The following is a 16,257-nucleotide window of genomic DNA, read 5'->3' as shown; positions in this document are numbered from 1 at the left end:
TAAACCTGTATCAGCAACTCTGGTTGCTGCCAGAAACCAGACCCAGCAGAAGGGACTGCCCAGTCAGCCTGTCCCCCCTCTGCATCAGACCTGTGAGCTCTACCTCAGCATGCTGGAGCCCATCGTGGAGGAGGACGAGCTGAAGCGCACAAAAGAGCTGGTGAAAGACTTTCTGAAAGCAGGAGGGGTCGGAGAGAGACTGCAGAGAGGCCTGGAGAGGAGAGCACGCAACACTGAGAACTGGGTGAGCTCAAGATCTACACCAACAGCTGTAGACACATTTTCTGGAAAAAGGTGCTAATATGTTCCTGGGAGTGACACATTCTGTTTTCATATAAATGCATTCAGTAAATCATCAGTTTATAACACACTCAGCACCTGGGACAGACCTTTAGACACATTCTGCCAGTGAAGAAGAGCTCATAGACCCAGTTTTGGTGGGATTGCAACGTTTTCATAATTATCTTGACTAAATGTTAACAATGAATTTAAAAAACGACTGCAGTTATATTCTTAAACCTTATTGCCCTAAGCAAGGCCCAGCAACCAGGAGGGTGGGGCTATAGTGACTGGCGCTGCAGCTCAGAGGTGGAGATGGTGTAGGTACATCTGATGTTGCATTATACTGAGATATGCAGTCAAACGGATCATATAAATATCTTATCAAAAGATAGAAAATCACAGTTGCAGAATGTTGGGATATGATTAATTCCTAGTTTGAATAAAAATACTTTTTAAAAAGTGCCCTTTTCCCCTTAACTCTAATCCATGAAGGGTGCAAATACCCAGACGTCAATGTGTCCCTAAGGCAGGTAACAGCACCATCAAACAGATTCTTTACAAACTAAAGGGACTTAATCCCTTCTATCCTTTCTATGTCTGTGTGTACATGTTTGTCATTAATTGTTTGTAACTGTTTGCAGGTAACAGAGGATTATTTAAAGTATGAATTTCTCAACAAACGGCATTCTTTGGCGGTTCAGTCAAACACTGCGTTGGTCTATCCCCGAATGGAATTCATGGATAAACAGGAACAAATAAGGTAAACACACACACTCACGGCCACTTTCATAGGTACAACTGTTCAATTGCTTGTTAACACAAACAGCTAATCAGCCAACCACATGGCAGTAACTCAATGCATTTAGGCATGTTTACATGATCAAGACAACTTGCTGAAGTTCACACCAAGCATCAAAATAGGGAAGAAAAGGGATTTAAGTGACTTTGAACGTGGCATGGTTGTTGGTGCCAGATGGGTTGGTCTAAGTATTTCAGAAACTGCTGATCTACTGGGATTTTCACGCGCAACCATCTCTAGGGTTTACAGAGAATGGCCCGAAAAAGAGAAAATATCCGGAGAGCAGCAGTTGTGTGGATGAAAATGCTTTGTTAATGTCAGATGTCAGAGGAGAATGGGCAGACTGGTTCGAGATGACAAGAAAGAAACAGTAACTCTAATAACCACTCGTTACAACCAAGGTATGCAGAATATCCTCTCTGAACACACAACACAACGAACCTTGAAGCAAGTGGGCTACAGCAGCAGAAGACCACACCACTCAGCTAAGAACAGGAAAATGAGGCTACAATTCACACAGGCCCCCCAAAGTTGGACAGGTACAGGTCCACAGTTACCAGATCTCAATCCAGTAGAACACCTTTGGGATGTGGTGGAATGGGAGATTCGCATCATGGACAAATCTCAAGACAAATCTGCAGCAACTGTGTGATGGTATCATGTCAAAATGGACCAAAGTCTCTGAGGAATTTTTCCAACACCTTGTTGAAAGTATGCCACAAAGAGTTAAGGCAGTTCTGAAAGCAAAAGGGGGTCTAACCCGGTACTAGCAAGGTGTACCTAATAAAGTGGCCGGTGATTGTATTTACCAGTGTTCTTGCAACAACTCGCCACAAGTTTTTAGAGTGAGAACTGTCCTTGGGTGAGACGTTTTTGAAAGAACATCTTTGTTTAAAACAAAGGGCTTCACCAGGTGTTACTCGTAGGGATCCTTTCCATGATGTTCCACAAATGAATTCAACAAAAACTGTGCTGTTGGCAGAAATGGCTCCTGGCATCTCAGGGCTAAAACCGCCGTAACTAGTCAGGCTTATGGAGGTGTGCATTGACCGATGCGCAACCTCTCACCCTTGACACAAAAAGGGAAGGAAGACATGGCTGGTAGTATTGTCTTCAAATAGACTTGCTCCTCAGCTTGTTGATGTGTGCACAGGGACGCCCACAGACATTTTGGTGGGCACAATATATTAACTCAACAACATTTTTACTTTTCTACAAAATAATCAGTTCACACAGAGACCACGGTCTTCTTTAGTATTCACTAGGTTTATCACAGGAGCAGCGACAGCAAAGAAAACTGCCAAAATGTGCATGTTTTCTATGCTACTAGTTTCAAGTATATATTTAGAATAAATGACAGTTTCATTTAATAATTTGTTTACTTTTCACACAATAAATTGTTTCAATTCTTTTGGTGTTATTGGAATACATAATACTTGACATAAATCTTCACACTAAACTGTGGCATTGGGCTGCAGGCATAATTAAAATAAATTTTACTTAAATACTTTTACTTTTTGTTTCACAAGCAAGATGCCAAATGAGTAAAGATAACCTCCAGCTTCACACAGCCAAGCAACAGAATAATGACTTGATTATATTACATTTACCATGCACACACACACACACACACACACACACAAACATACACACACACTTGTGTTGTAAAGCCATGAGATATTGCCTTAGCTAAACTTCAGCTAAATTATAAAGGAATTCAAAAAGGATTAATCATTACGAAAGCACAAACTATTTTGCTCTCTTCTTCCTCTTTAACATTTAAATTTATAACAATGTTTTCTCTGTTTAGGTGTGCTGCCAAATACATAGTGGGTTTTTTGGAACTAAAAACAATGATTATCAAGTGAGTACTGAGCTCATTTTCCCAGACAAGTACGAATTCATCATCCTGACAGTTTTATTAATTTCAGTGTTGTGATTTATTGTTTCATACAATACAGTAATATATGATTACTGTGCTGCAGAAAATGGACTGTGATATCAGCTAAAGCTAATCAATGTATTTGTTATTTTCACTTACAAACATCAACAATAATAATCAATAAGCACATTTGTAAATATTTATCGGCTGAGTAAGTATTTAATGTATGTTTTGCAGTGATGCTCTACCAGTTGAGTACATGAAAGGGAAGCCACTGTGTATGAAGCAGTATGAGCAGTTGATATCATCCTGCCGTATCCCTGGTCTGAAGGAGGATTCATTGGTGTTCTATGGCAGGAGCTCCAACCCCCCCAAACACATCACTGTAGTACACAACAATCAGGTGAGCAGCACCAGATCACTGGTCTAAGTCAAACATTTGTGTCTGAGCTTTTTAAAAACAAAAAAACTTTTATTGCGTGATGACAAATTTTATTTTATGCATGTAAACACACAGAGAGGCTCATACTGAGTCTTATTGAAAGTAGTTGAAGGACAGTTTGCTAACCAGGGGTTACAGTAATCAAATTACCACAAAGTAATTTACACACTGACAACCTGAGGCCTTGGGGTTCCTGAGTCTTTTTGGCACCGGGACTTTGCTTGTTGGTAATCCAGTCTTGCTTTCATGTGTTTTCTCCCCTTGGACTCAGTTCTTTGTGCTGGATGTGTACAACAGTGTTGGGACTCTGCTGACAGTCGATCAGCTCTGTGTTCAGCTGCAGAGGATCTGCAACACCTCACTACAGACCGACATGGAGCCTGTCGGCATCCTCACCTCTCAGCATCGTGACATCTGGAGCAAAACCTACATCAGCCTAATGAAGGGTGAGCACAACTCTGATTTAATACAACTAAGGAACCCAGTCACCTAAAACCAGCTGGCCGCCACCAGTCGCCTACACTGTCCTTACGGTCCCCTTAATATACATACTATTACTACTTTCCCAAGCCACTCCTAAGCTGAGTAGTAAGAGTTGTGGCCAAGTGGAACAGTGGACTAACTCACACTTGACTCTGGTGATGGCTGTGGAGTACAAAATATCCGTACTCAAGTAGAAGTACAAGTAACTGTCAAAGTAAAAGCTCTGCTAGATTCCAAATTATTTAATAAAATGTAGGGCTGTCCTTGACTAAGGATTTACATAGTCGAATCAGAATCGCCAAGTTCTGCTATAATCGACTGATAGTCGAATCATGTGTTTTTGTGCGCGGCGATTGCGAGCCGAAGCTAAACTGGGGCTTATTGTTGACCTTTTTCTCTCTCTCTCTCTCTCTCTCTCTCTCTCTCTCTCTCTCTCCCCCTCCGCCATTCACCGGTTTTGCGTGCATGCCATGCTGCCGACAACTGCCTGCACATCGCAGTTCCTCGAGGGTCTATTTCAAGTAGCCGGCTTTTTTTAAACAATAAAATATTCTTTGTGCGGTCCATCAACGGTGATAAATTATCTGAACGTCCCACGAGGTGTGGACAACTCGGCACAACAACAATGAAGCTGGGGCTCCGTCTCTTTCGCAGGTGTTCCTCCACTGGCGATATGAGGAGCACCTCCATATCGCCAAAATGGCATGATCCTCGTTTCACTGAAAAATGAGTGTCAATGAACATTAACATACCTGAAAATCAAAATACAATGCTTAAATTAATTATTTTAATTTATGAAGTCACCTGTCTGTTATTAGGAAAAATACAACTGTGGATATGTAGGTAAATCATGATCTTTTACCTAATTTTTATATTTATTTTATTCATGTAATCAGTGCAGTGTCATCTGTGTGCGCAACATGAGTGTCAGATCTCTCCGCCGTGCCATGGCTGCCTGAAGCTACACTTTCCCTGTCCTCACGACTGTAAATTCCACTAACCACAACAAAACAAAAAGGGGAAAATAGTACAATGAGTGTTACTTTGTGGCTATAACAACGCTGTTGACACAATGTACAGATAACCTGCAACCCCTGCTGGAGCAAGAGAACTATTCAACGATCAGTATATTTTTAATTAGGCTATAATCAAAACTCATGTTAGCTCTAATTTTCGGGACAAACCGGAAAGGAGTCGGGACAACTGCTCGCAATTCGGGACTGTCCCGGATTTTTTGGGACGTCTGGTCACCCTAATTGAGTTATATACCTTTTTTGTGCATGCAATAGGTTTGCAAAGTGAAAAGTCCAGTCCATGTTGCAAAGATGGTTGGCAACATGTAGCCTACAGCTGAATCAAAGCTGTTTACTGGCTTCTTGCTGACCCGCCCTTCTCTGCTTCTGATTGGCTAGTAGTCCTTAACTAGAAATTGTGTATGTGCAACTCCCAACACAGATCATTTAGAGACAAGATGTACTCCATAGCTAAAACGAAGCCTTCAACACAGGGTGAAAAGAGGAGCTGAAGCAATGTGCAGTATGAAAAAAAAAAATTTGTTTTTTGAAAATGAAACCATGTAAACCTGTTCTGCTACAACCCCTAAAAAGGATTTTGAACCTGAAAATGAGCACAATACCACCATTGCCTGCTTCTACAAGGAGAGAATGTGTGGTGCCTTGCAGACGCACAACATTTGGACTGTATTGTCAGTTAAGGGACCTGAAATCTGAAACAAGTTAATGGCTGCTATAATCATACCCCACTTATCCCACATTCAAAACTCATCTCAAACGATCGCTCAAGACACATCAAAAAGGTCATCACCGATGGACTCTGTTGCTATATGTATATGTTGCTGTGTTGTATTGTATGTTTAATTTATTGTTTAATTGTGTTGTTGTATATTGTGACAATCTGCCAGGGACTATATTTACATTGCTGAAAAGCAATTGTCACTTTTAAATAAAATAAATAAATTAAAACGATGTGTAACTAACGTGAAGATAAAGCAAGTCTAGATAGATAATGTGATAATATTTAATAATAACTGTTGCAGTCTGACTACATAATAACATGATGTTTACTCTGTCTGCATGTCCTTGATGTGTTCAGATAAAACCAACAAAGAATCACTGTCTGCTATCCAAAGTAGCATCGTCACAGTGTGTTTGGACAAAGCGATGCCCCCAGTGTCTGATGAAATGTATCGCAGATGTGTTATTCCCTGGATGCTGACTGGAGGAGGAAGCCAGTGGAACAGTGGAAACCGCTGGTTTGACAAGGGGCTGCAGGTGATGTAACACATGTGCAAGTTACGCATTGATCAGCTGTGTTGCAAAACACATTTTCTCCCCAAGCATAAGTACTGGGGACTGATAATACTAATCAGAAAATCTCACTGCCGGTATGACAATAAGCAAGAAGCTAACAACAGTCAGAAGAAATGTTATCTTTCTCTGTCTTAATGCCATCCAGGACACACACACACACACTGCGACACATAACTGCATTAGTCTAAAAATGCATTCAGTGCAATAAAAACATGGTTGGACTGTTGTATCAGCTGGTAAATCATGATTAAGTAATGAGAACTGATAAAACCAGCAATCAGCTGCTGAGAAAAATTAGAAACTTCTCCCTAAAATATCATCTAAAACACTGTGCCAAGGTGTGGGCTGACAGTGTTTAAACCTGTCACGACTGAGAAAAACTCCAAAGCTTCTCTAGCAACAGTCAATAAATAACACAGTCTCCAAATCTTCACCAAATGGGTGAAAACCGTAGACTGAAGTTCTCTCAAAAGTTATGCACCTCCCAACAGAAACAACCCCAGAGTCCGAGGATGGAGGAGTTAAAGTTCTGAACCCACATGTGTGAACTCAAAAGCAGGACTCAAACACAGATCAGGTGAATTCAGTTTACCTGGTCAGTTTTCACAGCAGAGGTTTAACAGCCAGTCACTCAGTGGATGCGCAGTCACAGCATCTTTCCTCTCGTTTACTGGTTGGTAGGATAATATGAGCTTTTTCAACTTGTTCCCTCCTGCTTAAGCTCCTCATTAGCTTATTGAAGGATACTTCACTAGTGCAGAATGTGAGAGCGAAGAAGAGGAAATGGGTTCTGTGGGTAGATGGAAAAGCCAGGAGTGACATGATTGATGTAAGGTCCCACTCCTGAAACTCTGCTAAGTAGCTCCGACATAAAATCCTAACAGTCACCCATCAGTATAACAGCAAAATAGTCACACATACAGGAATGAACCGAATCATGAGGAGTTGGGATGTAATGCAAATGTTTGGTTTGTGTTTCTTATCTATTTTCAGTTAATTATTGGAGAAGACGGGATATGTGGTATAAACTACTCTCATGCCTGTGCTGATGGTGTTACCCAAATGGTGTTGGGTGAACATGTTTTACAAAACAAGTAAGTAGACCAGAGTTTCTGCAGGTGTAAGTGTTTTGATGCATTTTTGTTATCACATGATTGAAAGTCTAGCAATGAAGTTTACACTAAACCAACTACTATGTGGATAGTAGCATGGACAGGTTGAAGAATTCTTATCTTGGTATAATCACACTTCAGTACAGTGCTATTGAAATGTTCCATCTGCAGTTTTGCTGTAAACAGAGTTAATGTTAACATTCAGTGTTACTCAACCACATGCATCATGTGCATCCTTAACGTCACAAGTTTAAAACCTGCATTATTAACATTCATGTTTAGTTAGATTGATTCAGACAAAACTACCCTGATATGAAATTTTGATTTCACATAAATAGCAACACCGCCACCTTTCTGTGGTCTATTAGCTCGATAAACATTGTAGTCATCCATGTTAATATCTTTGTCCGTGACTGATTTTGTCAGCCGAGTTTTGGATGTAGCTGGAATAAAAGACTTGACCGTGGCTATATTTCTTAAATGATAAAAACATAACTGAACAACTTTCTTTACGTTGGGGTTCAAAACACAAATCCTGGTCAAAGACAACCCCTAGATTTCATGGCTAAGGGCTTAGCATAAGTTCTTAGTTCCCCTAGTTTGCCATGATTTGAGTTCTGTGAGCTGGGGGACAATGACATTAGAGTACAGTGACATTAGATTTTCTATGATTCAGTTGGTTTTGTGGGATCCAGTGATTTATTTCAGCAAGGCATTTGTGAAGGGTTGCAATGTTTAGACTGGTCACTGGGTTTAATTGTGAGACAGAGCTGTGTGTCATTGGTGTAACAGTGGAATTGTAAATTGTATTTGCAGATGATGTTACTCAGAGGAAGATAAATGTAGAATAGAATGGGACCAAGTGGCAACCTCGGGCTCTCATGACTGAAGCCAATGCGGAAGTAACTTAAACCTGCATTCTTTTTAACAGCCAACACGGGGCGACTCCTGGGTGCAAAAAAGAAGTCCTGTTTCATTGATATAATGGTTAAATGACCCTACTTCTCACCTGATTTCTTACCTCAGTAAACATTTTCGTAATGAGTTTATGGTCTTAATCGTTAGTTTCGAGTCTTCTCCAATACAGCATGATGTTTATTTAGTAAATTATGGTCCCATTTGGAGGAAAATAGACAATAAAGCAGAGTATGCTTTAATTTATAAAATATAAATAAAAAAAACACGAAAAAACAAAGGAAAGTATGCACTTTATTCTAAATAAGTTGAAAATGGTTGCCACATTGAATAAAATTTCTGAACACATACTGTAGTTGAATAGCAGATTTTATCTAATGTCAAATGATGAGCAAGATCTCCAATCCATAACTTGAATGTTGGGGGAAGTTTTTCTTTCCAATTAATGTGTATGAGAGTCTATCTTCTTTTTTGCTTGTTGACAATAGTGTATCACCGTAATAACAGAAGGTTCTCGTTTACTTCCTAGACGTCTGAATGGCCTTAAATATTAATTGACAGAGATTACTTAATTTTGGACAAGACCAAAACATATTTGAAAGGGTGACTGGTACATGCCCGCATCGGTCGCACATGGGATCGGCACAGGTGTACTCTTGGCGAGTTTAGTTGTTAGACCAGTGAAAACGATGCAAAACCTTAAATGATTAAATATTGTGATTTAATATGCAATTAATTATTTAGCTCTTTACCTTCTGTGATATTCAAAATGGACAAGCAATAAATCGGTGTATAGTATGACCAACACAATATTAGGTAGATTAAACATACAATGTTTTTTCTTGTGGGTCAGGCCTGTGTTATGATGAAATTAGGTGATGCATGAATTATTACTATCAGTTCACCACAGTTTGTTATACAGTAAGCGCTCAATAGAAAACCTACAGTTCAACCACCAATTACTGAGTCCTTATCTCAGTTCAAATCTCCTGTAGAGCACTTTTCAAAAACACGTTACAAAGTGCTATATCCCAGTAAGCAAACAAATAATACTCAGTTTGAAGTTCAATTAAAATGTTGGCCAACAAAAATAAAACCAATGATGCCTCTCCTGTTTAGTAGACAAGATTAGTAATTCTCACCGGAGTTCCCCACCCCCACAGCCTCCGATGCTGGTAAGCAGCGCACTGGCTGTAACTCGGGACAGTCTGGGACTCTTTTGGACTTTCCTGAGCTGACTGGTGGCTGTGTGTGTGACGCTGGCGCAGATCACCACAATACGCTTACCTTACTGCACGTGTCTTTCTGTTGTGCATTTTTCCTGTTCGTCAAAGTGGCGGGTGCTGCTTTCACTCCCTGTGTGAAACTAAAGTTTCTGTAGTGTCAGCTTCTGTCAAGCAAAAGGCCATTGTACAAAAAGTTAAGGTACAGCGTAACGTGCAAAGTTGATGCTTCGTCTGCAGACTGCTTTACTCTTGGGTGTCATGTGACCAGAGTGTAATCGCAGCCTTTGTGATTAGAAAATCTCATCACATTGCGATAATATCGCAAATGCAATTAATCATTCAGCCCTAGTTCCAAATTATGTAGATTAAATAAGGAGTAAATTGCCCTAATAGGGTTAGGTAACCCTAACCTTTCGAACAAAGATTATGCCTCAAAATGGAGTCTACAAGAGAAGCTCGGTGGTTGAGATGGAAAATGGGAAAAATTGTAAGAACCTGAAAACATTAGAGCTAAACTTTAACATTAGCTAGACAAAAGATATGAAAGTATTGTCAATCAATAGAGCTCCTTTAGTGCTGATGCCCTCTCTAACCCATATATTAAAAGCTCCATCTGTAACTGATGGTGGAAATGAGTTCTCAAGATAGGCGCTTGGATGGAAAGGTGCTTGAGTGAAAAAGATGTCTGAATTGTGACCAGATCTTAAAGGAATGATTGACAATTAAATTTGAGGTATACATAGATAAATGTTCAGATAGAGGAAATTTTGAGGGCATATAAGGCCATAAGATAAGTTCTCTAATTGTAACCACTTGGGAGAGGTGCCATAGGATAGGGACTCCTTCCAGTAAACCATGATCCTTCGCTCAGCAGCCCATTAATAAAATTAGGTGTGGCTGTAACATCTCCTTGTTTGTTCGAGGGTTTTTCTTATTCCAGATGTATCCGGCAATCAATTTGTCTTTGTACATAAAGAACAACTTTGATAAGAAAACAGGAATGCATTGCAAATTTAGGCAACATTAATTTGGAATGTATTAATTCTTCCTCCTTATGATAACGGTAGTAGACTCCAATGTTCCAAATCTTGTTTTAGGCAGGAGGGGTAAGTTAGTTATGAAGAAGTCATGTGTGACCCAGATTCCCATGTAGTTAATTTTATATGTAGTTATTTAAAGCGGGAATAAAAAAAATCAATGCCGTCAACTCAGCTGTGGTGTTCACTGGCATAATCTCACTTTTTTGTAGATGAAACTTATATCAAGATGTTTTGCCAAAATCCTCTGATAAAGTAAATGTTTTTGGTCGTCTAGTTAAGTGGTCAGACAGGTACAGAAGTATGTCCTCAGCATATAGGGATACTTGATGCTCCAAACCTTTTCTCTGTATACGCTTAATGCTTACCTTTCCATGCAGTGCAATCACTAAGGTTCAGCAGCAGTATCATATAAAAGGGGCAACAAGGGGCAACTAAGAGGAGACATTGCTGTTCATTCGGACAGCTGCCTTTGGAAAGGAATAGAGCACCCTCATCTATGAATCCACTAATCTCGAGCCAAATCCAAATATTTTTGGAGTAAAAAGAAGATAATCCCACTCCACCCAATCAAATTCCCTTTTCAGCATCAAGGGGTATTAAACAGGCATTGTATCTTAAAGAAGGAGTGGCGATTTTCATCCGATACAGTTTTGGGTAAGACAGCTTCCAAAGGGCTGGCTAACATTTTAGATAAATATTTCTTTCCCCATTTTAGACTGAAATAGGGTGATCAGGGCTGCACTCAGGAGGATTGTAAACTTTTTTTAGTGACAAGTGATATAACCGCCTGCCGCATGGTTTGAGGGAGAGAGAGAGAAGTAAATGATTCTTCTTATACAGATAGGAAAAAAAGTTGCTTGGTAAACATTTAAAACATTCAGGTCCCAGAGATTTTCAATTCTGTACTAAGTTGACTGCGTCTGTAAGCTCTTCTGTGGAAAAGGGTTCTTCTAGATAAGTCACATTGTTAATTGTGGGAATATCCTATTTTCCAAAGAAGGAGTAAAACAAAGAATCGTCACCAAGGGATTCTGTAGTATACAACCTTGAGTAGAATTTGTGAAAACAATAATTCACTTCTGAATGATCTATGTGTTTGGTGTCCATCTCATCATTTATCTCAGCTAGTTGGTTAGCAAGAATATTTTCCTCCTACTCTGAGTTTTACTGATAAGGGTTTCGGTGTGTTTGAACTTGAACTTGAACTTGGTTTGAAGAACTAATCGCTGTTTAAATATGTAATTAGATGGGGCAGTAGCAATTGTTGCATCTAGCAGTAAGATGTTGTTTAATAATTGTTTGATCCTTGTGCGTTGTGACCTTTTTTGAGTTTTGCATTGTATGATATAATTTGTCCCCAAAGGTATGCCTTCATTTATTCCCAAAAATGTGAGGCAGGCATGTCTGGGGTTTGGTTATGTTTGAGAAAGGAAGCAATTTCAGTTTAAATAAAACAAATACTATAAATAAAACTTTCGCACTGGCTTAGTTATCTATATATAAGTAATCTATGCGTGACTACCATTTGTGTTGACAAATAACTAGACTGCAAGAGCTGATTTGGATGTGTTAACGGCTTTGGGCGAGCTACGATCTAGAATTGGTGATTCACTCATTCACTACTCCCTACTCACTATCTAATGAGTTGTATGTGGAGGACCATATAGTGAGCTCACCCACAAGATGAAAACAACACTTTCGGACACTACTCCGATCACTGTCTCGGCGCCGTTAATTATCTCATTAATGTCAGACAATCAGTTGGTGTACAGTTCTTTCTGTCAGCATGATGGTACCGCTATCTATATATATATATATATATATATCTATCTCAGATCCATATTTTAAAGAGGAGCTAGAAAAGATGTGGAAAGTAAGAGCAACAGTGGTACCAGTGGTAATCGGAGCACTGGGGGCTGTGACCCCCAGACTGGGAGAGTGGCTACAGCAGATTCCAGGTAAAACATCAGAGGTCTCTGTCCAGAAGAGTGCAGTCCTAGGAACAGCTAAGATACTGCGCAGAAGCCTCAAACACTCAGGCCTCCGGTAGAGGGCCCGAGCTTGGGGATGACACATACCACCCCACAAGGGGTGAGAGAGGGATTATTATTTCATATATATTGTTGTGGTGGAAGACGGTGAGTGTCCTGGTTTTTTCTCCTTTTTTGTCGGTTATTCTGTTTTTTCCCTGGTTTTCTCTGTACTCTGCCTGCCTCCCTGTGTCTCCTCCCCCGTGTGTGCTCCCTCTCCCTCTCTCTCTCTCTCCCTCCGCTCCCGAGCCCAGCCAACGACCCGCACCTGCATCTCGTCAGCCACCTCCTCTGCCTGCCACACCTGCCAGCAATCAACTCCATCTCTGCCAGTACTTCTACCCCGGCTCTCCAGTTAACCCCTGCTTGATCGTTGTTGCTCGTAAGCCGGTGCCGCAAGTTCACTCAAGGTCCTGAAATCTCTGTAGCTACTTTTTTCCCCCTGTGTCTAACCCTGTCTGTCTGTTTCCCTTCCTGGGTTCACTCACCCTCATCCTCCGTCTTGTCAGCTGGGCTCGCTCACCGGTCCTCTCCCCTCAGACTTCCCCCACGGTGTCCTCCTGGCTCTCGAGTCAGCCTGCCACCACACTCCTCCACCAGCCCCCGGATCAGTTCTCCCGTGCCTCCTCTCTTCCTGGGCCCCCCAGAGTCCCTCGGCTCGCTGGTCCATGTCTCCTCGGTTCCCCGTGCCTGCGTTTCCCCGGCGTCCACCTCTTCCCTCAACTCCAGTCCCTTAACCCTTTTGTTCCTTAATAAAGCCAGTTAACCTTGAGTGCTGCGTTTGGGTACACTCTGTTCATCCTACAACACATTTTATATTTGTGTCAGCTGCGAGATGATTCCATTTTGTTCCATCCTATGAATAATGTATTTTCTCTTGTGTGTAGAAACCAGGAAAAGCCACAGATGATGCCGCCTCTTGTGATGCCTTTGCCCATGCCCCAGAAACTACACTTCAACATCACGCCTGAGGTCAAGAAGGACATTGAGGAGACCAAGCATAACATGGACATGTGAGAGTACCTTTTAGTTAGGATGGTTACATAGACACAGTTATCAGAATAACTCATTTTTATTTGGTGCTGTGCTGACAGCTATATGCAGCAGCAACATTTTCATACTTAAAATGCACAGACTACAGATTATGGGCTTCAAATGTGATAAGAGACCTAAGTGGTGAGGAGTCCTGCCACCTTTTTATTTACACCAAGTACCGTGTCCCCTCTGCATCAAGACAGCATCAGATCTTCTAGGCACACTTGCAGTTTTTGAAGGTACTTGGCAGGTTGAAGAAACAGTGGAGACCGTTCCTTTTTCTACAGGTATAAAACTAAAGAATGCGACAACGCTCCTTTTAAAATATGTTGTGTGTGTTTGTTATTGTCAATAATTTAATTCTTAAACATTTACAAACACTCTGATTTCACTATGAACCAAACAGGCATTCAGTGGACAGCACATATACGGACACCTCTTCGGTCTTAAGATGCAGGCTGTTGAGGAAAACATCTCCATGCCTGATCTCTTCACAGATACTTCCTATTCCAAAGCCTCTGACTTCAGACACTTTACCTCTCAGGTAAGGGTCAGGGTTGAAATTACAATATACTGCAACATAAGATAGCCTAAACCAGTACTTTACACTAAAAAGTGGTTAATTGGATAAATATAATAGAGACCGCTACCTTCATTCAACCAGTTTCCCAACAAACAAACTGTTAAAATGTCCAGGCTATATGCACATGAGTAAAGCTGGTTTAGTTTTGTGACAGACTTTCCACATTATAACCAAGCGGTAACCTCCGCATCTGAAACTCGATACTTCATAAAGGTTGTCCACAAACCAACATGTGACGTCACCTTGACTACGTCCATTTATTTTATACAGGATGTCTGTGAAGGTTCTCATCCAGGTCATAGTTAGGAACTGAAGACGTCTCTTAGACAAGGGACGAAACGTTTTTAAGTATCATCAACCAAGTCCGGTTGCCCTTGATTTTATCCTTCCTTGGATTCTTTTAAACAATCTATGGTCATAACAAGATGTTTGTCATGGTGACAGCCATACACTGTTGAAAATGCACGCTTGGCCTCAAAAGAAGATTAACTTCATCTCATAGAAGCACATATTAGAGAGCTCAGTGGTTGGATGGTAATTTTATCTTTTATCTTCAATTTTTCTTTCTGTGTTTTAGTTGTGTGTTGTTGCAAAACACTTTGACTCTGTGGAAAAGCGGCATACAAATAAAGTTTGCTTACCTTCTTAAAGTGCTTCAACAATAACTAACAACTGCTTTCTCACTTCTGTCCCTGTTCACAAGGTAATTTCAAAGTTTGACAGTCTGGCATGTATTGGCCCTGAACAACCTGGTAGATACCTGGTGTACTACAGTATTAAGAACGATCACATTGAACTCATGGTGTCCACTTTTGAAGCTTCCAACACCTGCAAAGAAACCAATGCAGTACATCTAATCCAAGCCATGGAGGATGCTCTGTTGGACATGAAGACCCTGCTGGAACAAACACCAAGAGCCAAACTGTGAATCTAATCCAGACTTAAAGCAGTAGTTCAATATTTTGGGAGATTTGATCCTTTTTTTTGCTGATAGTTTGATGAGAAGATCATACCACTTTCATGTCTTAGTACAAGACAAGAAAACAAAAGGAAGAGTTAGTCTAGCACGTAGCTCCCCATAAAACTACAAGTTGTTATTAAACAAAATAATGCGTTACATAGGGAGCTTCAGAGATGCTGATGGGTGGAACTGTTTCTAGTCTTCGTGCTAAGGTACAAGCATGGTTGAGTGCTGAGGATGAATTAAAGCTGGTGTAAGCAACATTGGCGAAACTAGCAACTAGCGAAACTAAATTATGCAACTGAAAAAATCCCTCCACCCATTTTCAGGCCTCCCCCAAAAGCCACTACCCAAAACCACATTTTTATACAGAGTGAGTGCATGAGCAGAGCACGTGTAGGTAAACGTGTATATATACAGTGAGGAAAATAAGTATTTGAACACCCTGCTATTTTGCAAGTTCTCCCACTTAGAAATCACGGAGGGGTCTGAAATTGTCATCGTAGGTGCATGTCCACTGTGAGAGACAATCTAAAAAGAAAATCCAGAAATCACAATGTATGATTTTTTTAACTATTTATTTGTATGATACAGCTGCAAATAAGTATTTGAACACCTGTCTATCAGCTAGAATTCTGACTCTCAAAGACCTGTTAGTCTGCCTTCAAAATGTCCACCTCCACTCCATTTATTATCCTAAATTAGATGCACCTGTTTGAGGTCGTTAGCTGCATAAAGACACCTGTCCACCCCATACAATCAGTAAGAATCCAACTACTAACATGGCCAAGACCAAAGAGCTGTCCAAACACACTAGAGACAAAATTGTACACCTCCACAAGGCTGGAAAGGGCTACGGGGAAATTGCCAAGCAGCTTGGTGAAAAAAGGTCCACTGTTGGAGCAATCATTAGAAAATGGAAGAAGCTAAACATGACTGTCAATCTCCCTCGGACCGGGGCTCCATGCAAGATCTCACCTCGTGGGGTCTCAATGATCCTAAGAAAGGTGAGAAATCAGCCCAGAACTACACGGGAGGAGCTGGTCAATGACCTGAAAAGAGCTGGGACCACCGTTTCCAAGGTTACTGTTGGTAATACACTAAGACGTCATGGTTTGAAATCACGCATGGCACGGA

At 40.8% G+C, this 16,257-nt stretch overlaps 1 protein-coding gene across 1 annotated transcript in view; it reads left to right on the top strand.

Annotated features, from left to right (window-relative positions):
• Window positions 1-16,257, top strand: part of LOC123979166 (carnitine O-acetyltransferase-like) — a gene marked incomplete at its 5' end in the record, with an annotated part of 36,479 nt that continues 20,222 nt past the window's right edge. Inside the window, 8 exon segments of the mRNA XM_046062942.1 lie at window positions 1-244; window positions 924-1,042; window positions 2,892-2,945; window positions 3,201-3,366; window positions 3,677-3,851; window positions 6,001-6,179; window positions 7,212-7,312; window positions 13,429-13,554. Coding sequence (XP_045918898.1) covers window positions 1-244; window positions 924-1,042; window positions 2,892-2,945; window positions 3,201-3,366; window positions 3,677-3,851; window positions 6,001-6,179; window positions 7,212-7,312; window positions 13,429-13,554 — 1,164 coding nt within the window.

The sequence above is a fragment of the Micropterus dolomieu genome, linkage group LG11 (assembly GCF_021292245.1).
Source record: "Micropterus dolomieu isolate WLL.071019.BEF.003 ecotype Adirondacks linkage group LG11, ASM2129224v1, whole genome shotgun sequence".
Classification (NCBI taxonomy): domain Eukaryota; kingdom Metazoa; phylum Chordata; class Actinopteri; order Centrarchiformes; family Centrarchidae; genus Micropterus; species Micropterus dolomieu.
Note: the sequence above shows the minus strand (reverse complement) of the source record. Positions and strands in the feature narration are given on the sequence as shown.